Source organism: Theobroma cacao, chromosome 6 (assembly GCF_053813885.1).
Source record: "Theobroma cacao isolate CCN51 chromosome 6, ASM5381388v1, whole genome shotgun sequence".
NCBI classification, from domain to species: Eukaryota; Viridiplantae; Streptophyta; class Magnoliopsida; order Malvales; family Malvaceae; genus Theobroma; species Theobroma cacao.
The window spans coordinates 25,226,525-25,247,702 of record NC_142644.1 but is presented as its reverse complement, the minus strand read 5'-3'; the positions used below and the strand labels follow the sequence as shown (position 1 = coordinate 25,247,702).

Below are 21,178 nucleotides of genomic sequence, written 5' to 3'. Positions count from 1 at the left end.
GGGTGAGAGGAGGGAAGAACAATTGTTGAATGCAGAGTTGAATATCAACAGACAACAGCAACAAGGGAAAAACGCATCACAATTGATTGGATATATTTACATCTTTTCCATCCATGAATATGGGGTCAATGCAGTTCTCATATAGGTCCCACGTAGATCCTCACATCATGGAGGGTCAAGATTCAGTTATCATACATTTGTAGTGAACAGATGTTGGGAATACGTACCCGACACAAAACACTCATACCTGGCTAATTACTGAGCATTCCACATATGAATTATAAGACTGTCATCTGGGTTGCAGAATTTGAGCTAAATCTGGACAATATATCAACCCGAGTTGTTAAAAACAGCTCGTATCCAATGCCTGGCAATGAAGATCACAATTAGAATAGAAGAAACTGAAAACGCCAGCAAAAGAGAACAGCATAGAGAAAGAAATGAAACTAGTTTGCCTCCTTTCCTTGGAGTATAGCAAGTTCTATTTTTTCCCAAAACAGAAAGGATTAGAAATTTGGTTCATAAATCAAGTAATTTATGTCAACTCTCCATAATGCATTTTCTTTCATCTTATCCTGTCAATAATTTTCCTTTGCTACTTGATGACACCTCCAGCAATCTTTGCTGTTCTCTTCTACCTTACCAGCAACATTCATTCAATTAATTTAAAAAAAAAAAAAAAACATTCTTTCAATTAAGAAAACACAGAGTCGGAGCACAAAGTCAACAGCTGACAATGGTAGCATGCATTATCATAGTCATGATATTGAGAGGTGCAGATCTGATTCAAAGCATTAGCTACACATTAGTAAGTTCACAGGTGGTCATGAACACATGCAAGCATATACTCATCTGTTATCTCTAAGCCAAAAGTGCACTATAGTACTGAAGACATGGGAACATCTTGGCAAAAGAAATAATCAGAATGCAACTGTCTCCATCAATGAAAAAAACATTGATGACATCTTGCTTACTTATGGCTTAGAAAAATATTTATAGATAACAAGAAGAATAAGAACAGATCACTTTAAGTATTAAGCAATAATCAACTACTAAGCATACCGATCCATATTTATATTCCTGTGATGATTCTTGATTTGCTTGTTGTATGTACTCATATCTACAGTGTTGAAGCCAGCTTGCAAAAATAAGGTTGACAAGAAATCTTCAGAGAAGTAAAATGAACACTGGAGAGGAGAATTTAACAACCATAGGGAATCAGGCAATAAGATGAGTTTTGCTTATGAAAAAGAACTAAAATCTGTAGTGACAACATACTTACAGTTCCATCACCTCGTACATAAAAGCCCTCGCTTATCATCTGATTCTTGTTTTCTAGCTTCACCTTATAAGTTGAAAGCATGCAACAACAGAAGAAAGATGCATACTTTCTTAATTAAATTACTCTCTTGAATGAAGAAAAAGGTTTCAAAAGAATAAAACAACCATGCATAGCCCTGAACACGATAAAGGTTCCAGCCAAGTAAAACAGGGGACAACAGATTATGATCTGCTATTTCGTTTATAACGAGTACCATGTGTAGCTTGAATGGAAAGGAAATTAATCATCTCAAGAAAGCTCCTCTTCAAGCAATCCAGAAGAAACATGTTACGTGGCACACAAGGTAAGAATGAAAGAACTATATGATACAATCTGCTTGCATCAACAACTCTGACATATGAGACTGAAGAGGAGTAGATGTCTGATTACACAACTTACTTGAGCAAAATCTCCAACAGCATAATCTCGCAAGAGAACATATCCATCTGGCTGCAGGCAGACAAAGCGGCCCATTTCATTTAGAGTGAAGGATATATCCATACAATCACTATAAGTAATATCTTAGGTATACCTTTAGTACTCTTCTAATGTTCTGCAATATCAAGGCCATTTTATATGGAGAAACTGCAGACAGCATAAAAATCTGCTTAACATGTTAGTTTTCATATAGGCATTGCACTTAACAAGCAAAGCACATGAATAGCGTCCTTTCAATAATCAGAAAAAAGTTGACAGCCCATTAGTGACCAGATGCAGGATCAGAAACCTCCAAATTGGAGATTGCCACACTTACCAAGGTAATGACATCAACCGAAGAAGGATTAATCCTTTCAAGTAGATTGTCAACTGTAACATCATAGACAAATGCATTTACCCGATCTTCTTTAAACTTCACATGTGACTGCATTTAGTAAAGAAGTAGAAGGTATGAGTATTCCTGCCTTACCATCTGAGAAACAACGCACACCTCTTTGCATGCTGAGCATCATTCTAAATTTAACAATTACCAAACCCAATAGTGTTTTATGAACATCTTATAATAAGCATACATGCAAGCTAAATGTAAGTCTACCATGCCATAAATATCCAATGAGAGCACGAAATAGATCATTTGAACTTCTGAATAAAAGATACTTTGTGTCCCAAATATTCATGGTAAGCAAAGGTTGAAAACCTTAACAAGCGCGACCGCATGAGGTGAGATATCACAAGCATGCACATAAATTTTGGGATATGCTGCCACAAGTGGAAAGATGGTATTGCCAGCTCCACAACCAACCTGTCACAAGAAGATTGTCAGTTCAATTACATACAGCAGCAACTAAGCTTAAATTAAGCACCATGGTGAAGAAATGAAAAACCTTGTTAAATTTGAACAAACAGGGATCATTGACAAGGTAATACAACAGTATTTAGAATGAATGAAGCATAAAGTGTACCTCTAAAACAACTTTGCCATTTGGGGAATGAGCATCATCAGATAAGTATTGCCCCCAGTCCTTCTCCAAGTAATGCCTATCCTTAAAGAACTAAAACAACATAACAATAAAACCCAAAAACCAAGTAAAATGCTTTGTCCTTGACAAGCTCGATCCTTTTGGAATGAAACAAATCACACACACACACACAAAAGAAAAAGAGTTTTCTCAGTAAATTGCCCACAAATGTCTGTCCAAGATGTCTCCAGAGAAATGGCACAATTATCCCAAAACAGAACTTCAAAAAAAGCGTTTTTAAACATACACCAAAACTCAAAAGAGTAAACTTTGCAATTTCTTTTTTCAAAAAAAGAAAAAAAGAGAAGCAAAGACCGTGTTTTTATGGCGCTTGTAAAAGTTATCCCAGAACTTGCGGGCGTTTTTCTGGTAGTAATCATCCAAGTTTGGATATCTGCGCCCAGCTTGGATGACCGCCGGACGAAAATGCCGGCGGCATTGATGGACGGTCGAGATTAAGTAAATTGATGGCTTCAGGCGAGAATAGATGGGGTCAATTCCGACTGCTAGTGCTAGAGCTGTAATTTCCCGCATTCTCGCGGTTCTGCTGTTTCTTCTACTTTGCTGATATTAAGTTAAAGCCCCGTTTGGTTGATGTTGATTTTTTCTTCTTTTTTTTCTCTTTGCAATGGTAACTAAATCAATTTTTCATTTTATTTTTCATTTTGTTTTTTGGGTATACTTCTTGACTTCTTTTTTTTTTTTTTATAATTGAGAAAGGAAAGATTCCAATCTTCCTCTTTAAATAAGAAATTATGCATCAATTAATGACTCAAATACTCATATGCGTATATTTTTTGACTCTTTCCCTATGGTACTAGTACCTTTGAAAATAATTTTAATTTTAAATTTATTTGGAGAGTAACATATGATTAGATAAATAAAAATCATGCATCTTTAATCGTAATTGGGCTTAATTATATATTTATTTCTTTTAATATTTTCAAAATAAATTTTTATGATTTTAACTTTCTTAAAAGTTTTATTCTATTCAAAATTTTAACTCATGTAATTTGTTACATTTTTTTCAAACATATTACTCTTTACGTTTATTGGTTCTATTTTTACTGTTTACTTGTAAAATAATTTATATTTATAAATATTTTTTATTTTTCAAATAAAAGAAAAAGATTAAAAATTTTTCAATCTTATAAAACGAAATTTTAATATTTTTTTACTGAGTTCATTAGGTAACTTTTTTGAAATAAATTATCAGAGACATTAAAAAAATTAAATTTGTGAAAATTTGAATTCTCCATAATTTACTAAACACACTTAGATTAAATTAGATTAGTATATGGATGTTTTTTGGGTAAATTAGGATTTCTTGCCCTTTATTTTTCTTACGGAACTTCTTTGAAAAGGCAGAGGCTGCTAAACCGGTTTCCCGGTCCAGCCGACTAATAAACGAAAAGAAAAAGAAAACATAAAAGCAACAAAACCTAAACGCAGACTCATTGTTCCGCCTTCTAACACCGCAAAATAAACAGAAAACCACCCTTTCTCTCCCATAGACCAAACCCTAGCTCGAAGTCTCGAACAACGCAACTCACCCTCACCATGGCTCATCATCATGGTTCCGATCCTGAAACCGACCCAAACACTCGACTTTACAACCCGTACCAAGACCTAAACCTTCAAGGGCCCATAACTAACCTTTACAAGCTCCCAACCTCCCCTGAGTTCCTCTTTGCCGAAGAATCCCTCCACCAACGCCGCTCTTGGGGCGAAAACCTAACCTTTTACACCGGCTCCGCTTATTTAGGCGGCTCTCTATCCGGCGCAGCAGTCGGGCTCTTCTCAGCTCTCAGGAACTTCGAGCAAGGCGATACTTTGAAGCTCAAAATCAATCGGATCTTGAATAGTACGGGTCATACGGGTCGGTCTTGGGGAAACCGGATCGGGGTGGTGGGCTTGATATATGCGGGGATGGAGAGTGGGATCGTGGCGGCGACTGATCGGGATGATGTTTGGAGTAGCGTGGCCGCTGGGCTTGGGACCGGAGCTGTTTGTCGGGCGGCGAGAGGGGTGAGGTCGGCGGCGGTGGCGGGTGCGCTTGGTGGGTTGGCGGCAGGGGCGGTGGTTGCTGGTAAGCAAGTGTTGAAGAGATACGTGCCTATTTGAAGGAAAAAAGAAAAGGAGGAATATTCAGTGAGTTGATATTTCGGTTAAATCGAAAATTTTGATGGTGGTAGATTAAATTTGGAAAGAATGATACTAGTTTTTGCAGAAATTTGATTTACGTAATATGTGAATTTATGTGATGAATAATGGTACTCGAAGATTAATGATTTTTGTAACTTTTTTTCTCCATTAATAGATCGGTATTCGATCAAAAATGTTTTACCTTTTTTTTTTTTTTATGCTCTGTTCCTGGGATGAGTTGGTGATTATACTTCTCTTACTGCAAGTGGAGTTTTATGTATTGTTGGTAAAATGTTATAGTGATGGTATGGAAGAGAAGATGCGGTGGTATTTTTTCTGTCAGGTGTCTTCATATTCATGGTAGCTATGTTTAAACATGTTTGAAGTAACTTGGTGATGATTAAGTTGGTGTCGTCTTTATCAGGAGAGGGTGGAAAGGAAGGGTTAAGTTCATGTTCGACATTCAACAATTAGTTGAACTTTGTTTGAGATTCTTATTGCATTTTTTTACGTTGTTACTTCATTGCAAAGATGATAGTAATAAGGACAACATGTAATGATGCACATGCAACCTTGGATGATTGTTGTCATGTTCTGATGCTAGCTTGTTTCCATGCATCTGTCCCTCCTCTTTCCCTACTTCTAGGATCAGGAAGTAGGTACTAAGGTTAGCGCTTAGCAAAGTTTATGAACTGATAAAACAAAGGAACTGCACAAGCTTAGCTTGTTTTAGGTTTTGAAGTCTAGTAATCAGAAAAACTATTTAGTAATAGAACTGTATTGAGGAAATCGAATAGTAGTAATATATAAACATTGATAATCATTTTCCAGAATTGGTTATTTGTAGCCAATGCAAGCAAACCAAACAATTAGAGATTCAAGGTAGATGGCATTTTGTAATTCTCTAAGCTAGTAGCTGTTTTGGCATTGCTAGTGGTAATGGTAATGGTGTCTGAGTGCAGCCAGAGAAGCATGAGCTGCCCAATACTTGTATCTGCACGCTTCTACCTCTTTTGTTGTTGCTTAACAGAAAAAATCTGTCAGCTTCAGAAACACCTTCTTCTTATCCCCTTATTAATTTGAAAAGATAGATTATATGTTGAATTAGTTTGTTATGGTTCATGAAAGCTTTAGGTGGGATGATGGAAGGTCTAGTTGTGCTTGACAAAAGTTTGGAGGAGCTGTTGGGCAGCAGTTTATTGCTTTCTTCTTGCATCCCGAGAAGGAAGAAAGGGAAACGGTTTTGTCTTCGTAATTTCAGGACATAGGTGTCAACTCTAATGCAGGAGATGCATTCGAGCATTTGGTTCATTGGTTGGTGCATTTATCTCATGTCTAAAAAGCAGAGCTCGAATCTCCCTCCCCCAATTATAGAAAAAAAAAAAAAAAACTCTAATGCAGTAGATTACCAGACTGTAATCTTTCATTGTTGAATATAACTCGGATAGTTTATTTTTTTCCTCTGTTTTCTCTTTTGGGACATAGAAATTTTTTCTTAAAAAGAAACGTTCTTGTTGGAAAAGTAATGATGTTTCATATTAGTCTGATGATAAAGCGAGGCTATACTGGAGCCGTCCTTGATCACGTATTTTTCGAATTAAGGAAACCAACTTGATAACAGCAAATACGCAATGGGATTAACTTATTGCCTACCAACATACACACATCAAAGTGAAGCGAATGCGTTTAGCATTTTTCTATTGTTGCAAAATATCAGACATCGTCTATCAATTTTTATCTAATGCGCAGTTCAGTCCTCAAATTCTAATTATTTTGCCTTGGTTACTTCTAAAAAGATAAAAACTTCAATGGTCATTAAGAGAAAGAGTTGAAGAAGGTACATATAATGATTAATGACCAAATATATTTTTATACTAAAAAAATCAAGTCAGTACTAGTACATCTTTTACATATCTTTTTTACTACAAGTTAAACAATAAAAGAATTTTTAATGATCTGAATCATCAAATTTTTTTCATAAGAAACTTTTAAATAGATATTTAGTTAATAACAGATAATAAATGGGACTGGTTGCCTTTCAAAAAAAATAATAAATGGGATTGGTTGCAAGACATGACAAAGCATAAAAATCCCACAAATGGGGTAATGGAGAACAGACGTTTGAACTTGAATTGATTTTGGCATTTTGCCCCTTCTCAAAAGTTATTGTTAAGTAACACAAAATTGACACTTCGAAAGTGAGATGTGTTGATCTTAGAATCACCCAAATTCTTAGAAAAATTCATGGCATAGCATGCCTAAACTTGTTTAATGGAGACACTAACTATATGGAAGGGGTTATTACACTCTGCAAAAGGCAAAATTCCAGTTCGCAGTTCAGTTCCTCATTGATGATCCCATCTTTCTTATTCCCAAAAAAAATCAATTTGGTTTTACAGTGAAACCACTACGGCCGAAGAAAATTGCTCAGGAATACATGCAACAGGTAATTGAACTCGGATGAACTGCTCCGATGGCATTCAAGCCCACATGCAAATTGGTCAATGCAAGGAAATGCGTCTAAAACAAAAAGAAACAAGAACCCCCAGTTGATTTAGAGCAACATTGATTCTGGATTCTCAATGTAGCCTTTGAAAGCTTTCAGCCATTCAGCACCAATTGCACCTATAAAAACAGCAAGTGGAATTACTTAGATTGTCTATCTAAATGAAACTGAATAAAATTTGACTTAGATTAATCATAAACTACTAGCACTTTAATAGAATTACATACCATCAATAACACGATGATCACAGCTTAGAGTTACAGACATAAATGAAGCAAACTTGAATTGTTCAGGACCCGAGCCAGGAATAACCCTCTTCTCAGCTGCTCACAGTAAAGTCCAGTAATTATGGAGAAGCAGAAATGAATATAACTTGATGAAAGCCAAAAGTAAGTACAAATCTTACCAGACCCAACAGCAAGAATTCCTGACTGAGGAGGATTAATGATGGCACAGAATTGCTTGATACCAAATGGACCTCCCAAGTTCGAAACTGTAAAGGTGCCTCCCTGCAAAGAGAAAAACCCAGCATGTAAGCACTCATATATGAGATTAGATAATCATCATAACGCCAATTATTATTCATTAACATAAAGCATACTTCAGACCTCATAATCTTCCGGTTTTAAGCTGTTCTCCTTGGCTTTTTGGGCCAAATGCTTGACCTCCTCAGAAATTGAGGACAAACCTTTCTTATCAGCATCCTGCAATATGTACAATAAATTTACAACTTAAACTAGAAAATTATTTATAAAAAAGAAACAGCAACAAATTGAAACAATTGCTCACTCTGATCACAGGCACATAAAGCCCATTGTCTGTCTGCACTGCTACATTAATATTCACATTGTTATACCTGAATTGGAAGCAAAATGCCAACATGTCATGATGATATGCATTATGCATTCATGAATTAATCATATTTTATGTAATTTATACTCACTGGCGGATATAGTCATCTGTCCATGAACTATTGCACTGGGGAACTTTTCGGAGAGCCAATGCAGCAGCCTGTAGTTGACAAAAGACCTCTAAGTATCTTAAATTTAAATTGCCTATTTTTTGCAGTATTCTATTGGTATTTCAGATAAAAAAGGAGAATATGCACTAATTTCTTATTTGCAGAAGTAGTATATTAGCATTTAAACAAAAGCAGCCACTTCAGACCATTTTAGGAGTAAATATTTCCAAAAACACTTCAGTGATTTGACAAAGAAAGTAATACAAAACCTAAAGAAAAATCTCATGAAATGACTACGGTTCGCATGGAGGAAAAGGCAAGTAAATATGATGAGGTGACATAAGCGACAAAATTTAGGATCCACTTTGTACATCTCAACGCTAAGTAATTATATGGATAGGAAGCTGTCTACCTTAATTACAAGATCATTGACAGATATACGCTTCCCACCTGAAGCTTCCTGTAACGAATTGAGTTGGCTCCGCAAACTGCATACAAAGAAACAGTTTAAATTTAGCAAAATATATCAAATAATTACTTACTTTTTAAAAAATTAAGCACTATTACTTACTCCATAAGTTTGTCAACACAGGTATCCACCGTTAGATAGTAATGTGGGATAGTCTGCTTTGAGAATAATAAACGTGATGCTGTGACCTGTCAAATTTATAGCAGAAATTGGACTCACAAAGCACATTGGTTATGAAAGAAACAAAGTAATGGGATTAAAATAAGGAGAAAAGAAAAGGGCCCGGAGAGACCCAACTTCTCTGCATTCTTATGCAAAGAGTCAACAAAACAAAAAGATAGCTAGAATCTGAGACGTCATTAAGTATAATTGAATTCAGATTACTACAAAACTAGATCAAATGCTTAAATTCTATGTGCAGAAACCATCTTCTATGAAGTGGATCCAAAGAATAAAATACATGTACCATAAAATGCTTAACAGCTAGCATCCATTCAGACTTTCATGAAACTATAAAAAAATGACAATTTTTCACATACCTTTCTTATCTGAGAATGAGGGATATCTACGTAATCTAGAGCTGCAACTTTAGTTTCCATTGCCTTAGAAGTAGGTGCTGAACCACGTGAACCTACATGACAGGGAAAACCCTTCAATAAGCAGAAGATGTGACAATAATACACCAATAATCCTATTACAGAATAAAGAAAAGGCAAGAAGCCACAAAAAAAAAAAGAAAAAATTACAACAGCATCAATCACTCGGTACAGAAATTTAATTATGATACCCAAGTAATCTTCAATATCAGCCTTTACGATGTGTCCATCAGGACCTGTTCCTTTGATACTTGAGAGAGGTACCTAAATTTGCATCCCAAAGGAATGGAAAAAATTAGAAGGAAAAAGTTTGATAGAAATAATTAGATACTTATAGCATGTTAACGAACAAGAGAATTCCAGTCACGGCAATCATCTTACTAACTTTGTGGTCTTCGGCCAATTTTCTTGCAAGAGGACTTGCAAAAATGCGATCTCCAGAAGGAGGTGAAATAGGCTTGGTAGTCTTAGGCTCTGGTGAACTAACTGGTTGTTCAACAGGCTCCTGCTTTGGGGAAGGAGCTGCTGGCCCTTTTGCTGCAGGAGCACCAGAATCTGATGCTGAAGGACTGTAGTCCTTGAACTTCGCAATATCGTCCTCCTCTTCAACAGTGATGGCAATGATCTACATAAGACCACAAGAGCAAATAAATAGCAATAACCACAAAAATATTCACATAAATTGTATTTTACTCTTGGAATAAAGAAGCAACAGACAGAAGATCCAAAAGGTGCACAGCCAAGACGCATCTCCTCTATTTAGTCATATTGACTCCCCAATCCACAAAGAAGAGATAAATATATGCACATTAGTCTCCCAAATCAATACCTCACCAACTTTGATTTCTTTTGACCCATCTTCCTTTATAATCTTGGCAAGATAACCTTCTTCCATGCATTCCATCTCAACGGTTGCTTTATCCTTCAAATAATAAGCAAAGTTATAAAATAAAATACTGATTTCCAGATATGAAAAGATAGAAAAAAAAAAAACAAGAACGTTTATCAAGTGCTGCAAGTTCGTCAATAAACAGAAGAAGGCCTTACAGTTTCAACTTCACACAGCACTTCACCGGGAGTCACTTTATCACCCTCTTTCTTCAACCACCTTGCAATATTTCCCTGCATTTTGGAAATAGCACACTTAGCAAAAAACAACAGAATTTTTTATGATATTCTACAAAGATCCAGAAAGGTTCACACCTCCGTCATCGTGGGTGAGAGAGAAGGCATTCCAATCTCTTGGTGAGGAGGGAGGCCTGAAAGCAACTTCGGCGTATTAATAATATTGAGTAAGTAACACAACAACATATGAAGAAACAGGAAAAAAGCAACGTAAGACCCTAGCATCATTAATGCAGAAGGGTTCAACTTAGAGACCTTTCAATCATCATTCAAACTGCCATATGCTCAGCTATAATTTTACCTAACATGTAGACTGGCATAAAATACTGGAAAAACCCAACACATGCTAAATAAATCCAGGATTACCTAAGTGATGACACTATCAAAACAAACATGGAAAAGAACAAGCCGTATAGCAATGCCTTGTAAAAAGTGAGATGCAGAATGTATTATAGTTGTAATTGTAATGACTGACTTGTTAAATACAGTATGCATCAAATTATTTATAATTTATAAACCAAACAGAAACAGTCCATATTACACAGTTTTATCACCCATAAACAAGAAAACCCTGTAATCTGAGCCCTCCCATTAGAAAGGGTATTGAAGCCACAGAAAGAATTAATAATAATACAATCTCACATCCCCTATCATGGTCTCAACATAGAAGGGTCCTAGAAAGCAACATCAATACAGTCACAGTTTAGCATTTAGCATGAGGTGAGCACTCTAATCAGTTAAACAAATATTCTTGTACCAATCAGTGCCAAACTTTTTACCATTAGAAAAATAACGGATCCTTAAAAGAATACAAAATAGTATGATACCAACACAACCTATGATATTTAAAGCAATAATCCATACCAGCATCAGATGCATATCCTCTCCTTGACTGTACCTGCGAACTGATAATGGATACAGGGAATAGATTTAGATGCTTTAAATGATTATGAAAACATAACCAGGAAATAATAATTTGTTTATTAAGGTCACAAAAAATACAGGAAACAGTACCATGTAAGTTCTCTACCGTATAGCAAACCACCCACTGGACTTCCCAATCTCATTGTTGTCCTTGAAAGACTATTCTTGGATAAACCAGATGATACCTATGGAACAAGATTCGAAACAGTTAGTGTTTGCCAACTGAATCTTAAGTTCAATTAAGAACATAATTTCACAAGCAGGGGAGAGTATGCAGCAGAAAATATGTAAAAAGTGCAACCACAGGACTGCAACATCATTGCTCCACTGGTGGGAAAAGAGAAGGGCGCACTTACAGGGCTACAGGCAACAAACTTAGATACCCTCTCCCTTTCTGCAGGCACATAACCAAGAGGATGGGTCTTTCTAACATCTGAAAAGGAACCAGCTTTGCTTAAAATAACATAAACAAAATTTCATCCACACTCTTACGCTTTCAAAGTGCTGACAAACTATTACCTATCACTAAGTATAATCACAAATTCAAAACGAAAATTAGCATGCCAACCAGGTGATATGAATGAGTCTAGCAAAAAATATGAGAAAAGCATATACTTATGTCATCTAATAAACCTAAAATATTTACTAAAGGCAGCTTGCTGGGAGGCTTGTGAGGCAATTTTACTGATTTGCACTTTGAATTAGTAGATTAAACATATGTCCAAAAACAGCTCTTATGTTTAAGGATGGATAAATAACTTGATATGTGAAACAAACAAGAACACAATCTTTATATCATCGGCATCCTATATGTACCTTCCCTTTTACAAACAGAGGATAGTGCACCATGGGAAAACGAACGAACATGCCGCATTAAATTAGGAACATTTCTTAACTGTAATAACAGAAATTCAAAAGTTAATTCAAAAACAAAGAAACCAAGAAAAATAGATAAATAAAAGGTTATAACTTCAACCATGCTGGAATTACAGGAACATAAAGCGGATTCATAAATTCAGTTTATAAACACCAATTATGAACTAAAATCAACAACGATAAATACTCAAATCTAGAGAGGAATCTGAATCTAAAACTGACGAAAGCATAAACTAAAAAAAAAAAACCCAAGAAACGAATCGAGAAACGAGAAATGAGAAAAATCGACAGGTACCTTTTTAGAGTGATTGATGATGTGAGATGCATAAGCCATGATTTTCTAAGCCCCGAATCAAATTACTCAAGAAAATGAAACAAGGAAAGAGCAAAAAAAATTTATTGGGCTTTAGTGAAAGATGAGAGTAAGAGAAATAGAAGTTCGCGTTCTTTTTTTTTTTTTTTTTTTGTTCTTTCCGGTTTGGTAGCCAAAAAAACGTGAAGGTTAGGGTTTGGTCACAAGATCAAAGTAGATCTCACTTGACTTTTGTATTATGTTTTTTTAAGAGAACCAAAAAAAGGAAAAATGATCGCTGCCTTTATTTTTTGTTTTCATGTGTATTATATGGAGATGGTACTTATGTTTGTGAAAAACTTAAGAACGAACATTGACCGTGGATTGAGTGGCGTCGGAGAAGTGGACGGTGAAGGTTAGCGAATCTCGGGACAGTTAGGTGAGTTATATTATAGAGGATAGTTTATATGGTGCAAAATTGGGCTGTGCTTGTTTTTGGCTGTTAGTCGCCCACTTTCGTAGTAGATTTAACCAAACATTTTTTCTTTCTTTCTATTTTAGTTTAAATTCACATTTTAATATTAATTTTCGTAGTATTTCATTCAATTGCAATTCGGGTTGACAGGTCTGTATTTCTTTCTCTTTTTTGCACGTGAAGAAGGGGGTGTTGAATCAAACATAAGTAGTACAAGTCTATGACTAAGTCAAATGTTTAATACGCATACTTTTCTTTATATTTTAGTAGAAAGATATTAAATTCATCATTAAATCAAAATTTTAATTTCAATTTTACTCAATAAATATTCAATTAAATGACAGATTTATTATAAATAAATTAGGTTGTTTTAATTTATTTCCAAGGAAATAATTAATATAACCTCAAACTCAAAGTTATAAGAATTTGCTATATTTATTCATTGATATTAAGTTCAAGTGTCTCTTCGTTTGTTTTAAATTTAGATTCTAGCGTTATGCTATATTCATGTTAAAAATAATATATTTTCCTCAGTTTCTATATAATTTCACTTTTAATAATTGAATATAAGTTTTGGCTTTATTTAAATAATTTAAGTAGAATTAAATGTAGTTTAGAAAAATTAAACAATAAGGTATCGAGATAAAATCAAATAGAAGCAGAAAGAAACAAACAGAATGGAGCAAATGAAAAATTAGTAAGCCATGAGAAGAGAGCGAAAGGCTTGTTACATAAAAAAAATAAAATAAAATGTTCTTATTTTTTAAATTTTGATCAAAATTATATAAAAGTTCATTAGTTTTTCAAATAAATACTCTATCCTAAGAATACAATTACCATTAACAGAAGTTATAAAAAAACTAAAATGCTCTTTCTTTTTTTATTAATTTAAAAAATTATTATTACATTTTTAAAAAAAATTAAAAAAATAGGGAAGGGGAGCTCCAGTGCTCCCACATGGGGAGCTTTTTTTAATCAATAAAAAATAAAAAAAATATAATAGTAATTATAAAAATTAATCAATGGTAAAATTATTTTTTAACTTTATCACATTAGTAAGTTGACGGAAATATTAATAATTGACTAATGGTTGGACCTACGTGTCAACCGAAAATATTTTTTTAGAGTAAAATTTTCATTTTGAAAATTAATGGATCTCTGTGTAATTTCGATTAAAACTTAGAAAGTAAGGGTAATTTATCCAAAAAAATATAAATCAAAAGTAGTATATGTAAAATTAAGTGAAGAGACGAGAACATTTATGTGTACACAATTAAAAAGTAAGACCAATGGAAAAAATTGATATACAAAGATTGACATGTAAATTTAAGGGTAAATACTCAAATTGGAACTAAACGTTTTAGTACTTTTTTAATTAAGGGCCAAACGTTTTAATTGTAATAACTAATGGCTAAATGTTTTCGATTCCTTATAATTAAAGGTTAAGTTGACAGATCAATAGAGCATGTATCACATGCGACAGAAAATCATGTGAGTTAATAACATGACACATTGAGAAATGTTTTTTTTAAAAGTAAATTTTATTATCCTCACAATTGGTATGTCAATATTAGTCTCGAACTAAAATTACTAAAAACTCCCGTTGGCATGAGAACCAATTTTGCCAAAGAAAAACCATAAAAAAAGAAAGGGAGCAGCTACTTAAGGAAGGCAGTCGTCCCTCATTAGACAGCAACCAGCACAAGGGAGATCTTGCCTAAACACAAAAACTTGACAGCAAAAACAAGTAGCTCTTGATTGAATTGTAGAATCTGATCATTGTGTGCTCCTTGAGTTTGTTTTTTCTTGAATGTTGCTTTTATTCTCCTTATTTTTTGTGGAAAAAATATTGTTAACGCAATGTTGAAAATGTAATGTTACATGCCATGTTTAAAATTTAGTTGTTACATAACATATTGAAAATAATTATTATACGTTATGTTGAAAATGTAGTTATTATACGTTATGTTGAAAATTTAGTTGTTACACATTATGTTAAAAATTGTAGTTATTATATGTTATGTTGAAAATTTAGTTATTACACGCTATATAAAAAAATATAGTTGTTACACATTACGTTGAAAATTTAGCTGTTACATACCATGTTAAAAAATTTAGCTATTATATGTTATGATGAAAAAATTATTATATGTCACGCCATAATTTGAACCGCTTTGACTTGATAGAATAGACTTTCTGACAAAGCTAACATTTCATATCTTACACGACATGTCAACATCCATGTCACACGCATGTTCTACACACGTTAAACATCTCTCACGTAAACCCTTAATTGTAAGCAGGGTTAGAGCCTCCTTACGGAATGGGGGCCATGACCCCCAAAATTTTAAAAAAATTTTACGTACTATATAAACTTTTTAAATTTTTTTATAAATTTTCTTAATGGCTTCCCAAAATAATTTTTTATTTAATAATTAATACAAATAAAGAAAAACAAAATAATTTCATATGCTTGATTTAATTTTAAAGTTTTTTTTTGTTTTTTCTTTCAATTTATATTATTATTTATATTTATTTATTTTTATTCTATTTACTTATATGTTCTAAATCTCTATAGATTTTCTTTCACAAATTTTTATGAATCATCAATCATATTTTTTTTCTTTTTTTTTATTATGTCATATGTAGATTCTATCTTCTATTTGTCATGTTCTTTTTTTCTATTATGTAGATTTTAGTTTCTATGATTTTAATCTTTAAAAATAAATAAATTATTATGTAATTCTCAAATATAAGTTCCAGTGTTATACTGTTGCTTAGAATTTCATCAATATATCATTTTTTTATTCAGAATAACCAATGCGTTCTAGCATGTATGTTACAAAATTTAAGTAATAAGGATATACATACAAATTGATAAAATGAAATAATTATATTTTTTCAATATAAATTTATTTATTATATATTTTTAATGGCCCTCAAAATAAATTTTTTATTTAATAATTATTTTTATTCCTCAAATTATTTGATAAAATTAGAGTTATTATGGTTAGCATATTGCTAGTTATGCTCAACAAATAAATTCTAAACTAATATGTTAAGTCTATCAAATTTTAAAAAATAAAAATGAGTCTAGTAATCCAAACCCATTAAGTTTTAATATTAATCTATGTTTATCATAACATATTATATTTTAACAGTCAAACTTAACAACTTATTATAACAAATTATATCTCAGTAGTTTAACTCAATAATCCAATATGTTAATTAGCAATTTAAAAGGTAAATAGAAAATAAAAAAAGAGTTATAATACACAAAGTAAAAAGACAATTCATTTGAGTTTGAAAAATTGTTTTCTTTTCCACTCCTGCACGCAGAGAGTGAGAGAGATTCTTTTCATGGTCCATTCAGTCATATATATATATATGTGTGTGTGTGTGTGTGTGTGTGTGTGTGTCGTAACGTGCGGGTCCGGGAACCCGACCGTCAGACGCCGACGAAAATTAAATAGTTTAGGAGTCGCCACTAATCTTTTTTATCTAAGTGTGATTGGTCACCTATTAATCCGATTCTAATCGACGAAGTCCTAAATTAATTTTAAGTCCGTCGAAAGAACGAGAACTGATCCATGTCTTTTTTAGAGATGGGTTTGGGAGTGCGGTTACACACGGAGAAGGGTTAGCACCTCCGTGGCGCCCGTTCCATAAACGGTACCATCTAATATTAAATTATCCTATTATAGCCTACTTTTGATTTAATCCCTGCTTATTAACTAATTCTTTATTAAATTGGTCGACTGATTTTTATATTTGGTTTTACGTATGCACATGATGCAAGCATAAAATGATGTCATGACTTGTTTATTTTAAATAATGGGGTCGGTAATCTTTTATTGAAAAATCATTCGAAGACCATCCCAACATTTTGGTGAAATTTTGAAATTTTTCTCACCTAGAGATATCCCCAGAAGAACTCGTCTCTACAAGCTTTTCGGAAAAATCCCATCATCGGAACTCCCGCACCATTTGCAAGATAAACGTGGCATGCTATGATAGGATAAAATGATGATATATACATGAACGTATTTATTAACTTAGGTGGTTCATAATTCACCCAATTATGTGTTTAACAATTTATCACTTTGTTTATATGTTTATTATTAGTTGTTATTTTTCTTCATGGATTATTTATTTTTTTTATTTTTTTTTGTTTTTTATTTTTATCCATATCCTTTAATTAACGTTGTTGATTAATGTTTTACTCGATTATATAGCTTATCAAATAATTAATTAATTAATTTTTAAATGATTAAATTAACTTTATTTAATAATATTTATTTAAGCTAATTAACTAATTATATTAATTTAAATTCAAATGCAACATTATGTAAATTTATTTTTTAATATTTTTAACAACGATTATTTGACTTAACGAGTATTGGAGTTTAGAGTTCAGATTTATCTCGACGCTTCGGTGAAAATCTGTCTCGAACTCCGTACCTAAGTAACCCACCCGAAAGAGGCAACTCTTTGCCCTTTTTAGGTGAAATCACTCAAATAACCATTTCATTTTTTATAATATTTGTATTTACATCATGTTATTTTATTTTATTTTTATTTCTATTTATTTATTGATTTTTTAGACCAACCCTAGGAACTCTCCTAAATATTAATATTGATCCCAATTATATATATATATATTTACAATTACAACCATTATGGTTTTTTTTTATTATTCTTATTTTTTGTTTAAATATTTGTTTATATCTATTTTTTTATCAAATATTTACCCATCTTTTAATTTACCACTTTATATTTTTTTATTGTTATTTTTCTACTTTAAAACATCACATAACTTTCATATTATATTTTATTTTATCCTAAACTAAATTTTAAACACTAAACCTTCTTGGATTACAAATGGACAGGCCCCAATAAACATAATTAGACCCAACAACAAGGATAAGGCTTTACCTGATTTGAGCTTGAACTAGCCCAAGAACGCCTGGCTTATGAAGGGACACAGTGACTCACCCTAGCCTCAGTAAACTTCCTTCAAAACGCACAGCTTGGTGCTCCTTCTAAACGATGTCGTTTTGATACACTCTCCTTCAAAATCTTTATCTATGAAACGACACCGTTTTGAAACCCAAAACCTAGGTATTTAACCCCATTTTCTCTCTTTCTCTCTTCATTTTCATTTCTCACTTTCTCTCTCTAGCGGCGGCTCTCTCCACCTTCTCTCTAGCTTCAATCGCCCCCCTTTTTTTTTCTTTCTCTCACTCCGTCGCCGTTGCTTCCACCATTTTTTCTCTCTCCCTTATGCCGGGGGCTTCCCCTCTCTCTGGCTAGTAATCGGTGGTCCAAAAGTCCTCATCGTCGACCTCTCTCTTCCTCTTCCCGTTTCGCTGTCCAGATCGATCCCCTTTCCCTTGTCGGTGATCGGTATACCAACCTCGAAAAGCTTGGCTTCCACTCTCCTTTATCCAGCACTCCAAAGATCCAATCCTTCCCTAAAAGCTCACCAATCTCCCTCACTCAAACGAACCCGAATCCAAATCCTAGCCCACTGCTGTCTCTCTCATATTTTTGTTTTTGTATATATATTCTTGTACTTTGTTTTTTGGTTGTTGTGGTGGTTATGCCAACTGCTAGAACACTTAGGTTTGTTTTTTTTTTTGGGTATGATTTTGTGGTTTTTCCTATGGTTTGAATCTGTTTTTTTTTTTAGATTGGCTCCCTATTTTTTGAATCTTTTTTTTTCTTTTTCTGGCTTTTTGGTTTCTGGTTCTTGCTCTCTGATTTTGGCTTTTTCCTTTTCGTTTTGTAGGTTCCATCTTTAAAAGCTAGGTTGTCTAAAAATTTGGACAACCCGACAATGGGGTTCTGGCACTAAGGAGTTGGTAGCTAGAGCCCCATCACTCATGGTGGTTAGGAAAGGGATGGCTGGGCGTATTTTATTTTTTTATTATATATATTATTTTATTTTATTATATTTTTTATTTTTTGAGGTGTCTACAGTTGCCCCTCTTTGTACATTCTTGAGAATCAAGGATAGTGCAAAGACGTAGACACCACATTTGACTTATCTCGAAGCCAGTTGATTTAATCAAATAGATCTAGGCTCGACTTATCTCAAAATAAGTTCGATTTAAACAAAATTGAAATTTCTAGACTTGATCTAGGCTTGACCCATATTAGAACAAATTCGATTAAAATTCTTAGACTTAATCTAGGCTCGACCTATCTCACAATAGGTTCGATTTAAACAAAATTGAAATTTCTAGACTTGATCTAGGCTTGACCCATATTAGAACAAATTCGATTAAAATTCTTAGACTTAATCTAGGCTCAACCTATCTCACAACAAATTCAATTTAAACAAAATTGAAATTCCTAAACTTAATTTAGGCTCGACCTATCTCACAACAGGTTCAATTTAAAATTAAAATTTCTAGACTTAATTTAGGCTCGATCTATCTCACAACAGGTTCGATTTAAAAATTAAAATTCTTAGACTTAATCTAGGCTCGACCTATCTCACAAACAGGTTCGATTTAAAAATTAAAACTCCTAGACTTAATTTAGGCGTGACCTATTTCACAACAGGTTCGATTTTAAAAATTAAAGTTCCTAAACTTGATCTAGGCTCGACCTATCTTAAAATAGGTTTGATTTAATTCACCGAGGCCAACTTAATTGGATTAATCATCATAATGAGAGACTCAAATCCTTCCATCAAATTTTTACAACCTCACCACTTTAGGTCAGGTGGATTCCTACTTTCGAAGCTTGGGACATGAGTTAATTTTGATTCTTGTTTTGAAAAATGATCATGTGCATGGCTTGGCATGTATGCATGATATAATGCTTTCATGTTTATGATTCATTAAGGTTTCAAGACCCTTCTCTTGCTTCATCCAATTTTTTACTACAATTTTTGATCTTCTTTGCCTGTTTACTTTCCTTCTAGAGGCTTTAGGTAACTTCGGATTTTCCCTAAGCACCTTTTCTTTTGACATTTGACTTTGCCCCAAGTTTAAGGCTCCGCCATTCTTTTTTCTCATCATTAAGTCTTTTGCTGAACAATGAGTATAATTTCTTGCTTAATTAGTTTATTTCTTTTACCAGTCATCATTAATTTCTATGACAATCATTATGTGAATCATAGGATGGTAAATAACGAAATGGTTAAAATAAAGAGGCGACGGAGAATTTCATATTTCCTATCAAAATTTGCCCGAGTGGTAGCCCCCCACTTATCCCATATGTTGAGCAAATCGGTGAAGTCGTTCTGTTTGAGATCAAGGTGGACCCTATCAGGTAGTGATGAGAAGTGATCCTTTGCCAAGCAATCTCCTTCACTTTGTTGGGTACTCGCCATATGCTGAGTCACTTGATAAATTCCATCGTAACTTGAGGATGGCCATGACGACTCCATGTATGCAACTGGATCTACTCTGTTAATGGTTGTCAGGTGACAAATACTTTTCCTATTATGATGCAAATATGCTTATGACAAAAAATTCAAGTTAGCACTATAAACAAAAATTCCAAAAGATGAATGAAAATAATTAGTAACCTGATACCTTTATTATTCGCGGAGAAGAATTTAGAACAAGGGGATTATGAAAATTCCTTCATGTGTACCTAGTCAAAAGGTATATTCTCACGGGTGAAGCTCTACCTAAGCAAAGGCGACTCTCGGTATTCTACATGCTGAGTTTGGGTTGAAAATAGAGCTAAAGGTTCCCAAATCGCTCCTCACTGTCGTCCACACGGACTAGTAAGGCACCCCGGTCCTCACCCATTACAGGCTTCAAACGGACTAGGTTCGATCTGAGTGGGAGTCTTCACTAGCCCGTGCGGAGGTTATCACCTCACGAGAGCGTAACTACTTAACTCCCTCCTAATTAAGGACAAAGCCCGGGTGGAAGGCTTATGCATGAATGCAAGATGTGTAGTGTGTGAGAAGGAATATACCGACCTTGGACCAATGATTTCACATTCCCCTTATCCTAAATTTCCCACAATTATTAAAAATAGTGAAGTAATAATAACAAAATAAAA

General features: G+C 33.7%; 3 protein-coding genes across 7 annotated transcripts; 1 reads left to right on the top strand and 2 right to left on the bottom strand.

Moving 5' to 3' along the window:
- Window positions 1-62: 62 nt before the first annotated feature.
- LOC18596175 (tRNA N(3)-methylcytidine methyltransferase trm141-like) lies at window positions 63-3,389 on the bottom strand. Of its 5 annotated transcripts, none has more exons than XR_016027225.1 (9): window positions 3,094-3,389; window positions 2,722-2,811; window positions 2,457-2,561; window positions 2,076-2,183; window positions 1,854-1,925; window positions 1,721-1,771; window positions 1,279-1,345; window positions 1,063-1,187; window positions 63-367 (listed from the first exon to the last, which is right to left on the bottom strand). XR_016027225.1 is itself a non-coding variant. In XM_018123789.2 (9 exons), the coding sequence occupies exons 1-9, from the start codon at window positions 3,310-3,312 to the stop codon at window positions 331-333; spliced, it is 825 nt and encodes a 274-aa protein (XP_017979278.1). In that variant the 5' UTR covers window positions 3,313-3,388; the 3' UTR covers window positions 63-330. The 5 variants fall into 5 exon arrangements, 2 of the variants coding, with proteins under 2 accessions (XP_017979278.1, XP_007024545.2); XR_016027226.1 differs by having other exon boundaries at window positions 1,063-1,120; window positions 1,283-1,345; XR_001928557.2 differs by having other exon boundaries at window positions 1,063-1,138; window positions 1,283-1,345; window positions 3,094-3,388.
- An 818-nt stretch (window positions 3,390-4,207) lies between these two features.
- On the top strand, window positions 4,208-4,916 carry TIM23-2 (translocase inner membrane subunit 23-2). The gene has a single exon (XM_018122587.2). The coding sequence runs from the start codon at window positions 4,339-4,341 to the stop codon at window positions 4,900-4,902; it is 564 nt and encodes a 187-aa protein (XP_017978076.1). The 5' UTR covers window positions 4,208-4,338; the 3' UTR covers window positions 4,903-4,916.
- A 2,348-nt stretch (window positions 4,917-7,264) lies between these two features.
- LOC18596173 (dihydrolipoyllysine-residue acetyltransferase component 2 of pyruvate dehydrogenase complex, mitochondrial-like) lies at window positions 7,265-12,852 on the bottom strand. Its single transcript, XM_018123805.2, has 19 exons — window positions 12,676-12,852; window positions 12,321-12,399; window positions 11,861-11,937; window positions 11,595-11,689; window positions 11,445-11,485; window positions 10,659-10,714; window positions 10,503-10,577; window positions 10,285-10,377; window positions 9,841-10,080; window positions 9,647-9,719; window positions 9,399-9,490; window positions 8,962-9,047; window positions 8,803-8,878; window positions 8,373-8,440; window positions 8,219-8,285; window positions 8,038-8,133; window positions 7,836-7,938; window positions 7,657-7,752; window positions 7,265-7,548 (listed from the first exon to the last, which is right to left on the bottom strand). The coding sequence occupies exons 1-19, from the start codon at window positions 12,712-12,714 to the stop codon at window positions 7,478-7,480; spliced, it is 1,623 nt and encodes a 540-aa protein (XP_017979294.1). The 5' UTR covers window positions 12,715-12,852; the 3' UTR covers window positions 7,265-7,477.
- Between the last annotated feature and the right edge of the window lie 8,326 nt (window positions 12,853-21,178).

Bases quoted from the DNA above. Each gene is read 5' to 3' on its own strand.
- LOC18596175 (XM_007024483.3), bottom strand. From the start codon at position 3,312: ATGCGGGAAATTACAGCTCTAGCACTAGCAGTCGGAATTGACCCCATC. The intron at 2,184-2,456 runs GTTTTCAACCTT...TACTAAATGCAG, and splicing joins ATGCGGTCGCGCTTGTTAAG to TCACATGTGAAGTTTAAAGA. The intron at 368-1,062 runs GTATGCTTAGTA...CTTCATTGCCAG, and splicing joins AGGAATATAAATATGGATCG to GCATTGGATACGAGCTGTTT.
- TIM23-2 (XM_018122587.2), top strand. From the start codon at position 4,339: ATGGCTCATCATCATGGTTCCGATCCTGAAACCGACCCAAACACTCGA.
- LOC18596173 (XM_018123805.2), bottom strand. From the start codon at position 12,714: ATGGCTTATGCATCTCACATCATCAATCACTCTAAAAAG. The intron at 8,441-8,802 runs GTAGACAGCTTC...TGTCAACTACAG, and splicing joins TCAATGATCTTGTAATTAAG to GCTGCTGCATTGGCTCTCCG. The intron at 8,134-8,218 runs GTGAGCAATTGT...TACATATTGCAG, and splicing joins TTTATGTGCCTGTGATCAGA to GATGCTGATAAGAAAGGTTT.